Source organism: Carassius auratus, chromosome 26 (genome assembly GCF_003368295.1).
Source record: "Carassius auratus strain Wakin chromosome 26, ASM336829v1, whole genome shotgun sequence".
Lineage (NCBI taxonomy): Eukaryota > Metazoa > Chordata > Actinopteri > Cypriniformes > Cyprinidae > Carassius > Carassius auratus.
The window spans coordinates 3148812-3166861 of NC_039268.1; the positions used below are offsets into that span (position 1 = coordinate 3148812).

General features: G+C 38.6%; 3 protein-coding genes across 4 annotated transcripts; 2 read left to right on the plus strand and 1 right to left on the minus strand.

Moving 5' to 3' along the window:
• The first annotated feature begins 4671 nt into the window (after positions 1-4671).
• On the plus strand, positions 4672-6264 carry LOC113044091 (transcription factor jun-B-like). Its single transcript, XM_026203704.1, has one exon. It carries the CDS (start codon positions 4936-4938, stop codon positions 5905-5907), a length of 972 nt encoding a protein of 323 aa, XP_026059489.1. The 5' UTR covers positions 4672-4935; the 3' UTR covers positions 5908-6264.
• A 2948-nt stretch (positions 6265-9212) lies between these two features.
• Positions 9213-13609, minus strand: LOC113044092 (peroxiredoxin-1-like). Of its 2 annotated transcripts, none has more exons than XM_026203705.1 (6): positions 13488-13609; positions 12162-12300; positions 11850-12003; positions 11202-11324; positions 10222-10352; positions 9213-9442 (listed from the first exon to the last, which is right to left on the minus strand). In XM_026203705.1, exons 2-6 carry the CDS (start codon positions 12262-12264, stop codon positions 9360-9362), a joined length of 594 nt encoding a protein of 197 aa, XP_026059490.1. In that variant the 5' UTR covers positions 12265-12300; positions 13488-13609; the 3' UTR covers positions 9213-9359. The 2 variants fall into 2 exon arrangements, with proteins under 2 accessions (XP_026059490.1, XP_026059491.1); XM_026203706.1 differs by having other exon boundaries at positions 12162-12282; positions 13488-13600.
• Positions 13610-14161: 552 nt separating this feature from the next.
• On the plus strand, positions 14162-17309 carry LOC113044759 (ribonuclease H2 subunit A-like). The gene is made up of 9 exons (XM_026204933.1): positions 14162-14253; positions 14822-14950; positions 15027-15098; positions 15176-15302; positions 15383-15470; positions 15701-15838; positions 15948-16035; positions 16693-16816; positions 16962-17309. The coding sequence occupies exons 2-9, from the start codon at positions 14824-14826 to the stop codon at positions 17119-17121; spliced, it is 924 nt and encodes a 307-aa protein (XP_026060718.1). The 5' UTR covers positions 14162-14253; positions 14822-14823; the 3' UTR covers positions 17122-17309.
• The last annotated feature ends 741 nt before the right edge of the window (positions 17310-18050 follow it).

Here is an 18050-nt window from a genome sequence, read left to right on the forward strand (position 1 = left end):
CAGACTTCTAGAATGAGTGTTTGGAAATCTTGCTGCCAAATTAGAACTTACAGCTCTCCCTTTCACCTCGGGAACATTCCATCCGCTCTGGCAGTGAAGTGTGCAGTGATGTGCTAATAGTTGGTGAACATATTTAAGTGTTCCCTCTCTCGGCTGAGCCACAGGCTGCATGTTCACCAGCTTGATTGATATGACCACAGGCGCACCGCTCTCTCTCGTTTCGTCCGCTTTTATCTTTCACCCCATACCGTACCTTCCCCACTGCCATAAACTACAAGCTGTCAACCCAGATTACCCTTCCAATAATAAAAAAAGACAGTTATGTGGAAATTGTTTATATGAGGCTGGCGTGAATGAATATTTGTGCATGAACCTCCAGTAAGCGTGATGAAAATATAAGAGAAATATCTGTTTTTTATATATATATTTTCATGGGGAAGTACTCTTCTTCAACCAGTTTCTAACTTCTCAAGAGTGTCTGCCTTCAAAGAAAACAGAACTCTTCTGTGTAATCCACTTTGATCTGGACTTGGTGTGATGAAACTGACAGACGTCTGACGTCAGGCGAGTGGGATCAACTGATATTGAAAGCTGTTTGATGGGAAAACATACCAGGGGAATGCATATAAACACCATGACCACCTTCCTGTTCTATAACAGTAAGTATGTGGACAGATGATAAACAAATGGTGTGGCTAAAAGGTCAAATACAGGTTTTAACCTTTTTTTGACCTTTAATGGTTGCCGAATGAGATGATACTGTACAATGGCTTGTCTAAACATGTATAAAAAAATCTAAATTGTTATAAAAAAGAAAAACAATAGTAAAGGTATTGTGATTATAATATTATAATACAAAAAGAACCCCTATGTGATACAGTAAATTCTTAAAAGGAATTAAATCTAGAATAGGAATTGAACTTTGTGGTGGTGGAATGTAGAGAGAGGAAGTCAACTTCCTGTGTAGCCATTTTGATTCGAAGATATCAAAGAAGTTAGACGGAAGCCACATGGTTACGGTTGGATATAAATCTTTTTCTTGTCTTTTTTTTTTTCTCTCTAGCCTCACACTTTCACTATGACTGGCTCATTCATGAACAAACATACCAGGTCTAATTTTGAAATGAAAAAAGACTTACTCATTATTATGGTAGACAATGGAATCATAATATGAGCTGCTTGGTTGCATCGTTTATGATGATACAAACCATTAAATTGTAGTGTATTTATAAGTCATGCTCACATATAAATATGACATATGTATTTATTTATTTTTTTAAAATAGCATCATGCTTTCAGACTTCAGAAAAATGACCTCAACCCAAATCTCAACTGATGACACAAATAAAAGTCCACACAGATCATTGTCAGTGAATCATTGTCATTCAGGAAAACTATTTTGAGGCCAAGAAAAGCACTCCTGGTGAACAGAATCTTTCTGAGTAGCCTTATAATTGCATCTTTTCTTGACATTGTATGAGTGCATTCACCAAGCTCTAGTATGTATAAGTGTATCTACTATTTATTGCAAGAAAATTGCAGAATCACAATCAGCCTATTTGATACTGTATCTAGACATACCTCAAAGTTTGATATACGGATTGTAAAGATTGCATACACTAGTGTTAAAAATGATTAAGCCTAACAATATTTAATCTTATAATACAGACCTCTTGATGCTGGTAATTCAAGAAGGTTAAAGGAGTCATTAGATTCCCATTTACCACAAGTTGATATTCAAGATCCAAGATTTTATTTGTCACGTACAAGTTATATGACATATACAACAAGCAGTGAAATGTAGGTCTGGCACACTCTTTTTAGACTGTGCAAAAAATTAAATACAAATAATTAAATATAAACAATTCATTAAACTACTACACAAATTAAGTGTAGAGATGCCGCACAGAAACTGCTACAGATGATGTGTAGAGATGTAAACAATGTGCATGAGTTGCATAGCTAGCTTATCTCAAAAAAGTGCAGTGTGCAGAGAGTTATTAGGTAGCTCTATACAAAAAGTGCAGTGTGTTTAATATCCATGTTTAGTAGTCTTATAGCGTGAGGGATGAAACTCCTCCTGAGCCTCTCTGCCTGACTGTAGCAGATTAAACTATGGGTTTTTCAGGGTGGGTGAAGTCTTTGAGGATCTCAAAAGCCCTAGATTTACTTCTCCTGGTGTGGATGTCTTGCAGAGAGATGAGATCAGTTCTGGAGATGCACTCAGCTGAACGCACTACTCTTTGCAGGGCTTTACGATCCTGGGCTGAGCTGTTTCCATACCACGATGAAATGCAATGAGTCAATACACTTTCTACAGCTCCAATATAGAACGTTTTCAGGATTCCAGTGGAAACCTTGAATTTTCTCAGGAGTGTTATGGTACAGTCATTGTCTGGCTTTTTAACTTGAGCTTGAATGTGATTAGTCCAGATCAGGTCCTCGAAGATGTGTACAGCAAGGTATTTGAAGCTGCTCACTCTCTCCAGTGGGGTCCTGTTAATGATGAGTGGGCTGTAGATCCACTGCTGCCTCATCCTGAAGTCCACAACCAACTCCATGGTTCTGCTGACATTCAGAAAGAGACAGTTAGCCTTTCCACCTCATCAAAGGATATCTACCAGATCACATACGATGATAGATATGATTTTTGGGGTCTTAATGAAAAGTCTGTAACATAGTATGGATAAAATTTCTCAATGGTAGTGTAAACAAACAGCACCCTTTTTCACATCACACAGACAGGCATCTGAGATCGGCTCGATTTGAGAAAGGGGAAATGATTTAACGAGATTTAGAAAAAAAAACATTGGTTGGATTTTTAGCATTATAAGGTGGCTGCGTGCACACACTGCCAACACACATTTCAGTTCAAACAACTTATACAGTCAAAGTGCATCCGATTAACCCTTTAAGCACCTATTTTCACTAACAAATTGTTGTGGAAAAGCCTGTTTATTAACACAGTTAAAGTATTTTACTAAATGCAGCGGTAGAGTCAGTCTTGACAGGAGTGTGATATACCTGAAGATATAGGTGAAAGGTTCTGCACTGCTGCCGAATGGCGAAACATGGGTTTGCACCTGGCTTTAAGCCCAGTCAGTGATTCAGACTTATTAACATATCGAGGAGACAGTAGTGGCTTTCTTTTGGTGATAAACAGCTGTTCGTATGTGGTCATGTGAACATCTTCCCACACCACAGGTGTGAAGTGCCATTGTGTCCTGACCTAGTATATGCTATAGCTTCCCTAAATGACTATTTGTATGAGCGTATGAGAGAACAGGACTGTTTAGTTCACATTAACTTGTCACATTTAAACTGGGTTTTCAACCTCACACTCTTTTGACAGCATGTTGTGTACGTGCTGCCTTTCTATGTGTCTTCTCAAGTCTACTCCCCCTCCTCCACTTCTCCATGTGTGGAGGCGTTGCCTCTGGAATCAGGCCGACATGGGAGAGGTTTCCCGGTCGCTCACTGAGGAGGAACTACTGTGTGGTCTTGCCCGTATATGGGACGGATATCAGTTGCCAAATCATGAGTCAGTTTATTCCTGATCAATACAGAGGTATGGTTAAAGCTTATACTTTAAAGAAAGACGTTTAATAGCTAAGTCTATCTGTGGGATCAGACTCTTAAAGCCCTATAGAAAAGGTCTACTATTACTCATGCTTTGCTTATTATATGACTCAGAAAGTAAAAGTACTCAAATGCAAAATGGCTCAAATCTGCAGTATGATCTGAATTAATCTGGCATCTTTATTTTATATAACTCATGGAGCTGAGTATGCTTTAAGACAGGATTTTACTGGATGATGTGGTGGCCCTGACACATTCATCTGGGTTAAAATGATCCAATCCCATCCTGTATTTACTTAAATCGCCAGTTTAGATGTGCCACCTAAACTAGAGGAATATATTTAGAGCTTGAAATTTCAAATCATCTCCACTTCTTTGTGCTTAAAAAAAAGCTGCTTAAACGTTCAGTGTAAACTTTTTTTTGTTGACTTTATTTCAATCATGTCAAATAAATACAATAAAAAACTAATACACAAAACAGGACACTACAACACAATACAAAACAATTTTAAATTATGCATATCCCCTCTCCACTCCTTGTTTGTAATAATAATCGTCAAATTAACTTCATAATTCTGTCATCTCAATCTTGCCTTCTTAATTATTTACAATTCACTATATATATATATATATATATATATATAAAACAAAATCAAAAAGACAATAAATCATCTGTAAGATCTCCTAATGACAAATATTTAAATGTTTCTATTTAGGCTACTGGTACTTCAAAGCTTATACTAACATGCATTCTTTAACGCCGTGTTTTTCTCAAGACCACAAGAGAGTTTCTGTTTACTTGGCCATGGGAAACTTTTCTAAAAAGTGCCTATGTAACTATTGCGGCCAGTTTCTGCGTCTTGTTTGTGGAACAAAAATAGGAGCGCAGTCTCCCTTCAGCTTTGCACTCTCGAGTCTCGCCTCCAGCGTTGTTTTGAATCTCAGCAGCGGTTCCCGGTAACGACGTCACCGCTCATCTGACAGCTCGAGGAGCAGGACGAACTCTTGTCCAATCAGCGGCCGCAATTCAACTAGTCACGCCCCCGGAACGCTGACTATAAATCGCTTCGAGGCGCACTTTCTCGTGAGATCGAGTGCGCACCGAGACGGAAGACTCCGCGTACGACTGTTTATAAATAACTGTCCTGGGACGCAACTTTTTGGACATCAGCTGTCAAGGGAAAACACCTGTCGACTTGGTACAGTAAAGTTGTTCAAACTATTTTGGAAGTTTCTTTTCTCTCTTTGACATCTCTTTTTGACATCTTCATGTAATATTACGGAGAGAACAAGAATTGCGGACAGTAAAGTGTAGCTACAGTCAACTCAAAAGCCTCCAACCTAATTGCTATTCACATGTCAACAAAAATGGAGCAACCGTTTTATCATGACGACTCGTTTCTTTCTGCTTATGGTCATCCAGACGCTGCCCTGCACGACTACAAGCTCCTAAAGCAGAACATGAGCGTGGGCTTCGCCGAACCTTACCGGAACCTCAAGTCCCTGCGCTCCGAAAGCGACTTCTACACCGGAGACGTGGGCTCTCTGAAACTCGCCTCACCGGAGCTAGAGAGACTCATCATCCAGAACGGTACCGGTGTCATCACATCACCCACCCCGGGGCAGTATCTCTACGGCCGGAGCACCACAGAAGAGCAGGAGGGCTTCGCAGACGGCTTCGTAAAAGCGTTGGACGAGCTCCACAAAATGAACCAGATGCCCCCGCCGAACGTCTCCATCGGAGCCGGCGTTATGTCATCCTGCTCGGCCGCGTCGTCGGTCTTCGGCGCCTCCCTGCAACCGGAGAGCCCAGTGTACACCACCCTGAACAGCTGCAATCCCAACACTAACCTCACACCTGCAGCCAACTACCCTACAGCCACCATCAGCTACCTGCCTCACCACCACCACCACCAACAGTACCATCACCACCACCAAGCCACGACGCACCCTCATCACTTCCAGCACTCGCTCCATCATCCGCAGCGGATGGTCACGCTCAAAGAGGAGCCACAGACCGTTCCCGATCTGCAGAGCAGCGACGGCTCTCCTCCCATGTCCCCCATCGACATGGAGGACCAGGAGCGCGTCAAAGCGGAGCGCAAGAGGCTGCGTAACCGGCTGGCGGCCACCAAGTGCCGGCGACGAAAGCTGGAGCGCATCTCCAGGCTGGAGGACAAAGTCAAGATTCTCAAGTCGGATAACGCCGGACTGTCCAGCACCGCGTCCCTACTGAGGGAGCAAGTAGCCCAGCTCAAGCAGAAGGTCATGACCCATGTGAGCAGCGGGTGCCAGCTGATGCTGACGCCCAAGATCAAGTCGTTTTAGTGCGAACTGCAATGACTCGGACACTGGCAAAATGGGAAACACTGGAAGCGCAGATCATGTTTGTGATGTTTTGATGCAAATGATACTATTGCAGCACTGAGTACGAGCGTTGTATATTTCTTAAGTGTTTTCTTGTAGAAAACTAGAGTGTTAAAGTTGTTTTCAAAAGTATCTTCAAGGTAGATGAATGGACAGTGAATGCACAGGGAAAAACCTTTAAGTTGGTTTTGTTTTTGAGTGCTGCCCTATGAAAACATTCCAGTAAGTTATTGATGTTGTGAGTCGGGTTGATCCAGACCTGTATTTCTGTTTGTTTTGTGTATATTTTTTATATTTAAGTAAAAGCGTTGAAAATAATTCCACTGTTTGGGTTGTTCATTTCTGGCTCACGTTGGCTTCTTTTTCCTGCTGACGCAAAGCCCATATATGGGCTGTTTTGGCGCATGTACGTCACTGAGGGTAGACTTGCGGGAATCCCCGCCCACGCTACCGGTCAGGAAGTCCGCGCGCTTTCAAGTCTGACGTTCGAATGAATGAAGCGCGTGTGAATGAGTGAAAATTTAGCAACGCGGGATTTTCCCCGCTCTCAAAACCTTCCCAAAACAGTTTCATCGAAAAGAAAACTAGAGATAAAAATACGAACACGCACGGGCATTTTCCAGGTAGCTACTTTGCAAAAAATGGAGCCGTCGCAAGCAGAAAAACAGATCGCAGTAAATAACATCTAGACTTTATAAACCAGAAGTGCCCGCAGTGACTTCACCCCCAGTGATTTCCGGAAAATATAGGCTACCTAGTTTTGATAAACTGCCCAGTACCAAAACCACAGACCCACGCACTTTAAGGCCTATATGATCGGTTTTTGTAACAGCCTTTATTCTTGCACAAGTTGCCAGTCTCCATTTTAGTCATCGCCAAAAGTTTTTTTTAGGGATTCTTTAGAACTAGTACATTAGTCAAACAGAATGTAAACACAACAAATTGGGCATAGGCCTAGTCTAAAGATGGTGACTTTATTAGGTATTAGCCTACACATGAAAGGGATTAAACCCATATCTCATGTCAGGACATAATTCTACCAAAATAGGCACATTTGATACAAATAGCCTAAATAAAATCTAGTGTTTGGTAGGCTATTAATTCTCATAATATCTTTAGGTTTCACCGGACATTTTGTTTTATTAAAAAAGACTTGAAGTGATGCCTCCTAAACCATCGCCACCATAGTTTAAAACATAATTTAGTTTGAAAACAATATATTTATAGAATATAAACATTAGCAGAATATAGGCTTTTGCAATTTTTAAATTTAGCTTGATGACAAATATTTCTAAAGACAGTAAGTGTGTGTGTCTTTAAGTATATATATAATACTTTCAAAAGCATCTTTTAAATATACCAGTTAAAAAAAAGACACCTATTGTTATCAGTCCCATTCTCGGCTACCTCTTTCTTGGTTATACAGTAGGCTCGAATACCACAGGAACGTTCTATTTTCGTATCCATTTTAATCATTGTGCAAACATTCTGAGAATGTTACTTTTGAACGTCCTCTGAACATTCCGAAGTCATAACATTCAAAAAACGTTAGACAAATGTATCAGGAAAAAAGGTTCCATGAATAAAGTATAAATAATGTTTTGAGAACGTCAAAGAACTGTGAATGAGCACTTACAGTACGTTACTGGAAGAACGTTTGTTCAGATGTTCAGTTAGCTCGATTGATGCTGAACATAACACCATGATAACAATTCAGCAAGATCATCCAAATTCACTAACTGCTTGTGATATAACTAATTCCAGATTATCAAATATCATAGACTGCTTAACATTCAGTGTCAAATGTCTTGCTTTTCTGAGTGTTTTATCACCAGATTGTCACTCAGATAAGTTGTGGGTTACATAACCCTGATAGCAGCAGGACATAACCTACACATTTCAGAGAGTACATCATTTACATCTCTGTGGTGAATACAAGCTCTGCTTGATTAACATTTAAAAAGTCACTCAGATAAATTGTGGGTTACATAACCCTGATAGCAGCAGGACATAACCTACACATTTCAGAGAGTACATCATTTACATCTCTGTGGTGAATACAAGCTCTGCTTGATTAACATTTAAAAATCTACCTTGAAATCACTTGTATGGGCCTACCTAAATTATTATTGCCCTGTGAGCTCATAAGAACAAGTTACTCCTGAGCCATTTCTCTCAAATGTAATGAAATACTGCCATCTACCGGTAATTTATGTTCAAGGTGTCCTGACATTAGCCTACTGCGCATGCGCACATCAATATCGCATCCCGTTTCTCAAGCTGAACAACATTCAATGTGATTGCATTACTGTAAGGGCTAGGTTTAGGTTCGGGGAGGTGTCGACGTTAATAAAACAATGTAGAAAAATTTACTTCGTTTTGGTTTCCAGCCGTTGCTGTATCACTTCTAGCCACAACCGCGAATAACATTGTATTTGCATTACTGTAAGGGTTGGTTTAGGGTTGTGGCAGGTGCAGACGTTAATAAACTATTATTTGACAGGTAGCATTTTTTATTGTCGAATTGAACTACCTACTGATTTAATTTGAGGTAGCAAAATCAATTCGAGCTCTGCTCTACCAGAAGCATTTGTGGTAATGTCCATAACGGAGCTAAAAAAAGAAAGAAAAAAAAGACTGTTTACTAACTGAATATTACAAATAAAAAGGAATAAAACAACTAATAAAAATGCTAAAATACTAAAACTACCAAACACTATAAAAAATAAATAATTTAAATATGAATATATTGTTGATACACTATTAGAACACTGGTCCATTATCAAATTAGCTTGACTGATCAATTACACTGGTTTAATTGCAGTTGCACAAATCACTGGATTTACAAGCAGACAAGTACAGTTCATATTATTTCAAAATAATTTTTAGTAACAATATTTAGTAAAAATCTATGAGCAGTAAAGCTGTTTGCATATTCCATTTTAGAGCTGTGAAAACTTTTCTGGATGGATGGACCTAAAGTCAGAATCAAAATGTAAGAAACTACATAACTTTTAATGAACCTGAAACACAACAACAGCTGAGTTATGATGGTAAAAATAAGAGAACTGCACAGTCACATAATAACAGCCCGTTTATTTCACAGATATTGATGATGACCAGATTGTTAAACAATTTGAAACAATTTAAAAAGAATCAAAATGTTCACCGAGTACTAAATATGGAATACCGATTAACTAAGCTGCAAACAAACTACAGACATTTTAGTGCATGGGAGATGCTGATTGCAACATCTTCTTCAAACAATGAAAAGGAAAAGAAATCTCTCTAACAAGTGCATCTAAACTGCTAAGAGTTTGTTACGCTGGCTTTAGACAACTTCTCAAGAACTCTCAGGCTGAGGTTAAGTGCTCGAGCATCCCACTGAACGGGAGCACGGTCCGGGAAATACTTTACTGCTTGGAGAAGAACTCCTTGCTCTTCTGCACATCTGGAACAATAGTGTCACTTCCAGGTTTCCATCCAGCAGGACAAACTACGGAGAACAGACAGACACCTCATTACAAACCTCTGCGGAGACTGAAAACTGAATACTTTGGCATCACCTTCTGTGAACATTTCTTGGTCATATATACGCTAACAGCAAAAGTTTGGGTTGGGTATGGTTTTTAAAAGAAGTCTCTTCTGCTCAACAAGGCTGCATTCATTTGATAAGATATAATTGTGAAATATTATTACCACTTAAAATTTTTATTTTCTATTTGAATATATTTTAAAATGTAATTTATTCCTGTAATGCAAACTTCAAATAGAAGTCGTACTATAATTTCACATTACATTTAATTGCATGCTGAATGAAACCTAAAAAAAAAAAAAAAAAATCTTGATGACCCCAAACTGAAGGATGAAGGTTTTCTGTGTTAAATCAAACAGGATGTCACCTGAAACACTGTAATGTGAGTATTGAGTAGTGACTCAACACCTCTGCATATGGACGGTCACTCTCTCATTACATATCCTGTGATCACTTGAGATCAGATTTCACAGTTACACACATCACTTCAGTCAGGATAAAGCAAAAAGTCTCTCAAATACACCTTAATCACACTTCAAACACGATGTCTCGAGTAGAAACCAGACAGAACATAGTACAAGTCTGGCCTAAAAACCCTCAATTTGGAGATACAGTATAAATATGCAAGCAAACAGCTCTTCGTTGGCATCAGTATGCATCTGTGTTTACACTACAAATACAATGTGGGTACATGTTTCCACATGCGGTCCACTCAAGATAAAGAGCCCCGTCTCGCTCACCTTCTCCATATTTGTCGGTGTGCTGAAAGGCCTGCACCAGTCTCAGCGTCTCGTCCACCGAGCGGCCCACCGGCAGGTCATTGATGGTGATCTGCCTCAAGATGCCTTTATCATCGATCACAAACAGACCTCTGTGGGAGCAGGACAAGACACAGAAAACTCAAGTTCAGTGAATTCATTTAATAATGTTGATTACTACAAAGACATCAACAGGTCCCTTAGTGAAAGTAAATTAATGATTAAAGGGATCCCCAATTAAAAAAAAGATGAAGATTTCATTTGGAAAAAAAATTGCAATTGCTATACAGTGTGTATTATTTTATTTTTTTATTATTATTTTGCACAAACCTATGGATTGGTTGGTGTCAATAAGATTTTTTTGAAAGAAACTTACATTTTTAATCAGCAAATATGTATTAAATTGACCAAAAGTGACAGAGAATACATTAATAATGTTAGAAAAGATTTCTAATTCATAAAATGTTGGTTTTTGACATTTCTATTCATCAAAAAAAAAATAAAAAAAAAATAAAACCTTCCAAAAAGCTTTCCACTAAAATATAATATAAAAATATAACTGTTATCAACATTGATGCTCTGAAATTATTATTAAATTAAATTTCAAATTAAATTTCATTTCTGAAGGATCATGTAACACTGAAGACTGGAGTAATGATTTTTAAAATTCAGCTTTTTTATATAATATAATATACCATGTCAAATGCTGATGTTTGAACCCGGATTATTAATTCAAAATCACCATCTGAACATTTGATATAGAATTCCAAGGTGCAATAAAATCTGCTTAAAGTTAATCATCTTCTCATAGTCCCTGTACCGTGCGCACGCTGCAGTACACATGAATGTTATCGAACACCCTTGATCATTAACTCCTTCTGCAATCATGCACTGCAAGCATGAGGGGGTAAATATCTGCAGTTAAACTGAACCAGTGCAAACATGAGCACATCACCACAGACCTGTAAGCAAGGCCTTCATCCTCTTTCAGGACGCCGTAATCGCGGGAGATGGACTGAGTCAGGTCAGCCACCAGTGGGATGTTCATGGAGCCCAGGCCACCCTGCTTCCTGGGCGTGTTGATCCTATCAGGAACAAGCCAACAGATCATATTTTAGATTATTATATAACTATCATTATTTTATTGTAGAAAAGTCTGTTTTTTTTTTACCTGAATATTTATAAGTAGTAGTAGTAGTAGTAGTACTAAGAGTAAATAATAATGCCCTCTAAATAAAAGGTCGATGTGACAGTTTCTAGAACTAACAAAGCGCTACACCCTTCCTTTATCTGTGCACACTCTCTTAACACACTATAGTAGCTCTTATCAAAGCCAGGCTGGTTAGGAGAACATAAAAGATAAACACTAACTGAGTGAAGCCATAGAAAACCAGTTAAGAATCACGTTCACAAGCGAGAGAAAACCAACAGTGACGTCTAATATACAGTGCAAGACCACTGGCACTGTTCATCTAGAATAAATCACTTTTTATATGAAGGCGCTAGATATTTTACAGCATTTTAATAACATCAAATATATATTTTTCTCTAAAGTAGCCACTTTGGTGCTTTAGATGTGGAATACGTAGGAATAAAAGCAGGATCCTCACCATGCCAGATGGCTGAAATGAGAGTCGGTGGAGGCGGCGATGACCTCGCAGCCGATTTTACGAAACTCAGCGGCTCGTTCGCTGAACGCAATGATCTCGGTAGGACACACAAAGGTGAAATCGAGTGGATAGAAGAACAACACGACATACTTCCCTAAAGGAGGGAAAATAAAGATGAAGTGAAAACAGTTCACACCTGTTACCCAGTTAGTGGGTTTGATGGCTATCATGATGCAATGGAAAGCAAAAGTAGGTTAGAATGAAATTTCAAAAACTCTCGTCCTAATCTACAAAACACAGTCTGATGCTCACCTCTGTATTCAGAGAGCTGAATGTCTTTAAACTGTCCGTCTACCACAGCTGTGGCCTTAAACTGAGGAGCAGGCTGACCGATCTTAGCGTTTCCAGAAGACATCTCGAAGATCGCTTGTCACTGCCGACCAAAACAAATCTAAGAAGAATATCAGAAATATTATTATTAGAATTTACTCACACTTTCGCCATTCCAAACCTGTGGGAATTCCTTTCTTCCGATTAACATAAAACGATATTCTGAAGAATATCTGGAACCAAACAGTTGCTGGACTCCAGTGATTTCCATAGTATGGAGGAAAATGCTATGAGAGTCAATGAGAACTAAAATTGTTTGGTTACCAACAATCTTCAAAATATCTTCAGCGGAAGAAAGAAATCCACACAGGTTTCATTCGGGACAACTTAAGCATGATTAAATGACAGACATTTTCATTTTTGGGGTGACTTAATGTTAGATTTACCTCAAAATATTAGTTCTAAAAATGAGAATAGGAAAGAGAGCTTCTAATGTAAGAAAAAAGAAATCTGCAAAATGATTAACTTTCGTGTTTGAACCAGAATGTATGCCACACACACACTGCAGGTCACATGACCTGCAGTCTGTTTTTCTGAACAAGGGGCTTTTGATTCAGTAAGTGGTTTAGTCTAAATACATCCTTTTACCCAAGTCTTTATCTCAGATCATCTACAGACCAAATGCACGAGCATTTTTGTAATTTTCTAAGTGCACTTGGCTCGAGGTCGACTCCGTGTGGCCCTGCACTCTCTGATATCTCAGTATCTCTGCTAAAAGCTGACAGGATCCACCCCTAGAAAATACAAGACTGGCCAACGACCCTCCGAGACCTTGCCCTGAAATCTGCAGGAAAATGGGCTTGAGAAGGCCGAAACAAGTGTGCGCTAACTTCAGTCTCTGCTCAGACGCAGGTTGACTTGTTATATAGAGTGTCTGCAAACATGCAAAAGACGAAATGCATATTAAAAAGTATAATATATTCAGAAAGTCGTTTAGCTGCTTAGCCACAAGAGCTAAGGCTGATCAGTCGAGTGATACTGCTTTAACATAACACTGCGTGAATCATAACAGTTGAAATGACTGATACTAACAGTCTGCCACAAGAAATACATTTTAATGCGTTAAGCTATGTCAAACTGTTAATAAAAAAAAAAACGATGCAATCCGCCACAGAACAGTGCCGGTGTTTTCCACGCGCTGTTTTCTTCAGTATTAATCAGCGAAACTGTGCATTAAGCATTTGTGCATGTAAATAACCATTAGGATTTTAGTCAAAAGAGAGTAATATGTTGACTTAAAATACGCACCTGTTCTGTGATGTGGAAGCGAAATTTCACTTTCCTTTGATGCACGAACACAGGAAGTTCCAGCCGCGCGACCTGCTGCAAAACTCAACGTAAAGAGGGAGGATCCACGTGCTTCAGTGCACCGCCTCATTTTATGCAAGCCATATTTTGCGTTTTAGTTTTATGCATGGTTTTATGGCAGATTCCAGTTTGAATACGATTTTAGAAATATTTCAAAGAACGGTGCATTTTTAGATGCACATGATGTATTGTATTTCTGGTTATCAGAAAATTTTAAATATATATTTTTTTAAATCATGGTTTTTGTACATCCAAAATATGACAACAAACCACAGAAAAAGTATTGTTTAGCAATGCTAACCTCAAGTTTATACTTAATCAGTGACAATTAATCACTCTTAACCTCTATTTATAATTTACTTCTCTCCTCCCTATTCGTGTTTTTGTCTTTTATATTTCTGCACCTCACGTGAAAGCAAATAAAGACTGAATTAGAAGATCAAATCGGGAAAATAACCAAACGTCCCCTGAACTCCATTTCCCACAAGCTACTGCGATAGAGAGCTGTGGAGGCACACATTTAAACGCGTTCGCTGCGTGGTTTTAGACATTAGCTGTGTTTTTAAATATGTTTCAGTGTGCGTCGTATTTTTCTATACAGTAATAAATTCCCGTTGTCCTTCCAGTGTTGTCGGTCAAAGGTCACGCTGTCCTGTCACACTCGCGCCAATTCTGTACTTCCGGTTGAGGCGCGCTGCAAACACAGGTTCGTGCGAGTTTGTTTATGCAGGAACTTTTACACACTTTAATGGTTGAACACATTGTTCTTTGATGCTTTTGAATACCCTGTTAGTTAATAAGACTGAATAAACCTCATGTTTTCTCCACTTATTGTGGATTATTCTCGTATTATTGATTGATTTCAGTATCAGATGCGGGAGAAAATATGTTGTGGGTTATTAAATTCTGTATTTTATACAGGGAATAATAACGTGGTTTATGGATATGTTTTTATATGTTTAGAAACATGCTCTGGTCGAATACTATTCAATATAACCTGATTATTTGCACAATAGCAAAATAGTTCTTATTATCAATGTTGAAAATATTGTGCTGCTTAATATTTTCGTGAAAACAAAATTGAATTTATATTTTTCAGAGTTTGTTATTTTATTTATTATTGTTTGTAATGTTATTAATCATATTCATTTATGCATTTTTGTGATAAGCATTTTTGTAAAGCTTAAATTAAGCTTAAAATCCATACCTATGTTTATTTACTTGTAATTTATTTTGTAAAAAAAAAAGTTTTAATTTTTTATCCGTATGATCAGATATGGATCTGAGTGATTTTGAGGCAGATAACTCCGTGAGCTGCCGCTTGTCCTCGTCCATCCCGGACGTGTGTAAGACGGAGGACTGCTGCTTGGGCATCGATGAAGCGGGCAGGGGTCCCGTACTGGGTGAGTGTCGTCCTCACTGGACAAGGCCGTTTTTGTGATTGAACCTGGAGTATAAATGTGACATGCTGTATTTCAGGACCCATGGTGTATGGGATATGCTTCTGCCCTGTGTCCAGAAAGGAAGACCTGAAGAATTTGAAAGTGGCAGGTTGGTTACAGAGCACAATTTTTAGAGGAGTTCAGATTCTGTGGAAATCTGCATCTGTATTTTTGTCTCGTGTTTAGACTCAAAGACGCTGACGGAGGCAGAGAGAGAGAACCTGTTTCTGAAGATCGATGAGGCCAAAGATTTTGTAGGCTGGGCCCTTCAGATCCTATCGCCAAACACCATTTCCACCAGCATGCTGCAGAGGTACATGCACACACATTTTCACCAAGGCTGGTGATTAGAGTCAAGAGAAACTTTTAAACCTGTTGTGCTTTTATTTGCAGAGCAAAATACAATCTGAATGCGCTGTCACATGATGCAGCGATTGGCCTGGTGCAGCATGCCCTGGACTGTGGGGTGCAGCTCAAAGAGGTATAAACCAACACCTGTATGATAAACATGGTGATGAAGCCGTTATGACGTGTCTTCCTTCTTTTTATTTTTTATAATTTATACATTTTATATATTTTTTATAATTGATAATATTTAATTAATTTATCTATCTCTCTCTCGCTCTATATATATATATATATATATATATATATATATATATATATATATATATATAATTTTTCTTTTGACATGATTTTCATACCTCTCAGGTGTTTGTGGATACAGTGGGTCCTGCAGAGAAGTATCAGGAGAAGCTCTCACAGCGGTTCCCAGGGGTGGAGGTCACTGTCCGTCCCAAAGCTGACTCGCTCTTCCCCATCGTCAGCGCTGCCAGCATCTGTGCCAAGGTAATGGTTCCTTCAGGGGTGAAAGATATAAGGGGAATATCAGTTATTAGAGGAAACACTACAAGAATTTTATTTTGTTATATTTTTGACTAATGTGTTCTCTGTGTAGGTGGCTAGAGACCATGCTGTCAAATCCTGGAAATTTGCAGAAGATTTGGGTGAAGTGGACACAGATTATGGCTCTGGGTATCCTAATGGTCAGTTTATATCACATAAGATTCATTCCATGTCTATAAAAGTGTTTTTTATTTAACAATTAAAGGTAGACTAATCATATTTAGATATTTTTTAATGAGCAGTAGTGTCAATTACTGCTGTTTTTCTGGAACATAAATATATTGTTCAAAAGTTGGGGTCATTAAGGTTTTTGAAATGATTAGTTTAATACTTTTAGTCAGCTGGAACACATTTAATTAATTAAAAATGATAGTAAAGACATTTATAATGTGATTAAATATATATATATATATATATATATATATATATTCCAAGTACTTTCTATTCAACAAAGGATTCTAAAAACGGACTCTAAATTCCACAAAAATACGAAGCAGCACAATTTTTTTTTTCTCAACCCTGATAATCAGAAATGTTTCTTAAGCATCAAATCAGCATATTAGAATGGCTTTTGAAGTTATCGTGGCACTGAAGACTGGAGTAATGATGCTGAAAATTCAGCTTTGCTTCACAGGAATAAATGACATTATACAATATATTCATAGAAAACAGTTTTAAATAAATTGAGCCTTGGTGTGCAGAAAAGACTTGTTTCAAAAACATAAAAAATATAACAGACCCCAAGAAGCTCAAATTAAATATTATGATTTATTCGGTGTGTGTGTGTGTGTGTTTAGATCCTAAAACTAAGAGCTGGCTGCTGAAGCACCTGGACCCAGTGTTCGGTTATCCTCAGTTTGTGAGGTTCAGCTGGAGCACAGCACAGACGCTCATGGACAGTAAAGCTGTTGCTGTTCACTGGTGAGTCTGACAGCAGAGGAGCTTCATTTTCTTTAGTGCTTACACATAAAATGTTATAAACACAAATATTTTTTCTGTCCAAACATGTTAGTACTTGTGCAGTTTTGCTTGGAGTTCAATATTAAATGTGTTTGTTTGTGTGTAGGGATGATGATGAGGAAGATGGAGAGAAGGCCGCTGCTCGTCAGAATAACACCTCGGTGCTGTCGTATTTCAGTCGCAGCAAACCGTCAGAGCTCTCACACACACGAGACACACACCGATTTTTCACTGAGCGCAAACTCCAGAGCATCAACACACTCTGAACACAGACACTGTCCATAAATGAGAGAAGAACCGGACAGACCACAAAATACATGTCAACTGGAAATGTCCAACATAACAATGAATTGTACATGAACCAGAATGTATTATATTCTCATTTGTGTTTTTTTTAATGGCTTGTATTATTCATTTCTGGATGTAAAATCAATAAAATGTTTTCATTTTCATATCTTTTTGAACGTGTCTTAGATTTTTAAACAATGTTTTCAGAAGTGGCCCAGAATATGAATGATTCTAAATGTCTGTCTTACTGAAAACTGCCTAGCAACCACTCAGAACGTGTTTCTCTTAACGTATTTGCAGGGTTGGCAAACTTAAATTCTTGTTTAAATTCTCAGGAACTGCACTTTTGTGGTCTGGGTCTTACCTATCAGATAGGTACTTCAAGTTAATTTGGAGAGGTGAGGTGTCCAAGCCCCAACATCTAACTACTGGGGTGCCTCAGGGCTCAGTTCTTGGACCACTTCTCTTTTCTGTCTACATGGCATCATTAGGTTCTGTCATTCAGAATCATGGCTTTTTATATCACTGCTATGCTGATGACACTCAACTCTACCTCTCATCCCATCCTGATGATCCGACGGTAGCTATTCCGATCTCAGCTTGTCTAACAGACATTTCTTCCTGGATGATGGACCATCACCTTCAACTCAACCATGCCAAGATAGAACTGCTTGTGGTTTCTGCAAACCCATCGTTTCATCACAATTTCACCATCAAGTTAGTTACATCAAACCTTCAAAAACAAGCAGAAACCTTGGAGTAATGATTGATGATCAGCTGACTTTCTCAGACCACATTGCTAAAACTGTGGTCCTGCAGATTTGCTTTATTCAACATCAAGAAGATCAAGCCCTTTCTTTCAGAACATGCTGCACAACTCCTTGTTCAAGCTCTTGTTCTGTCCAGG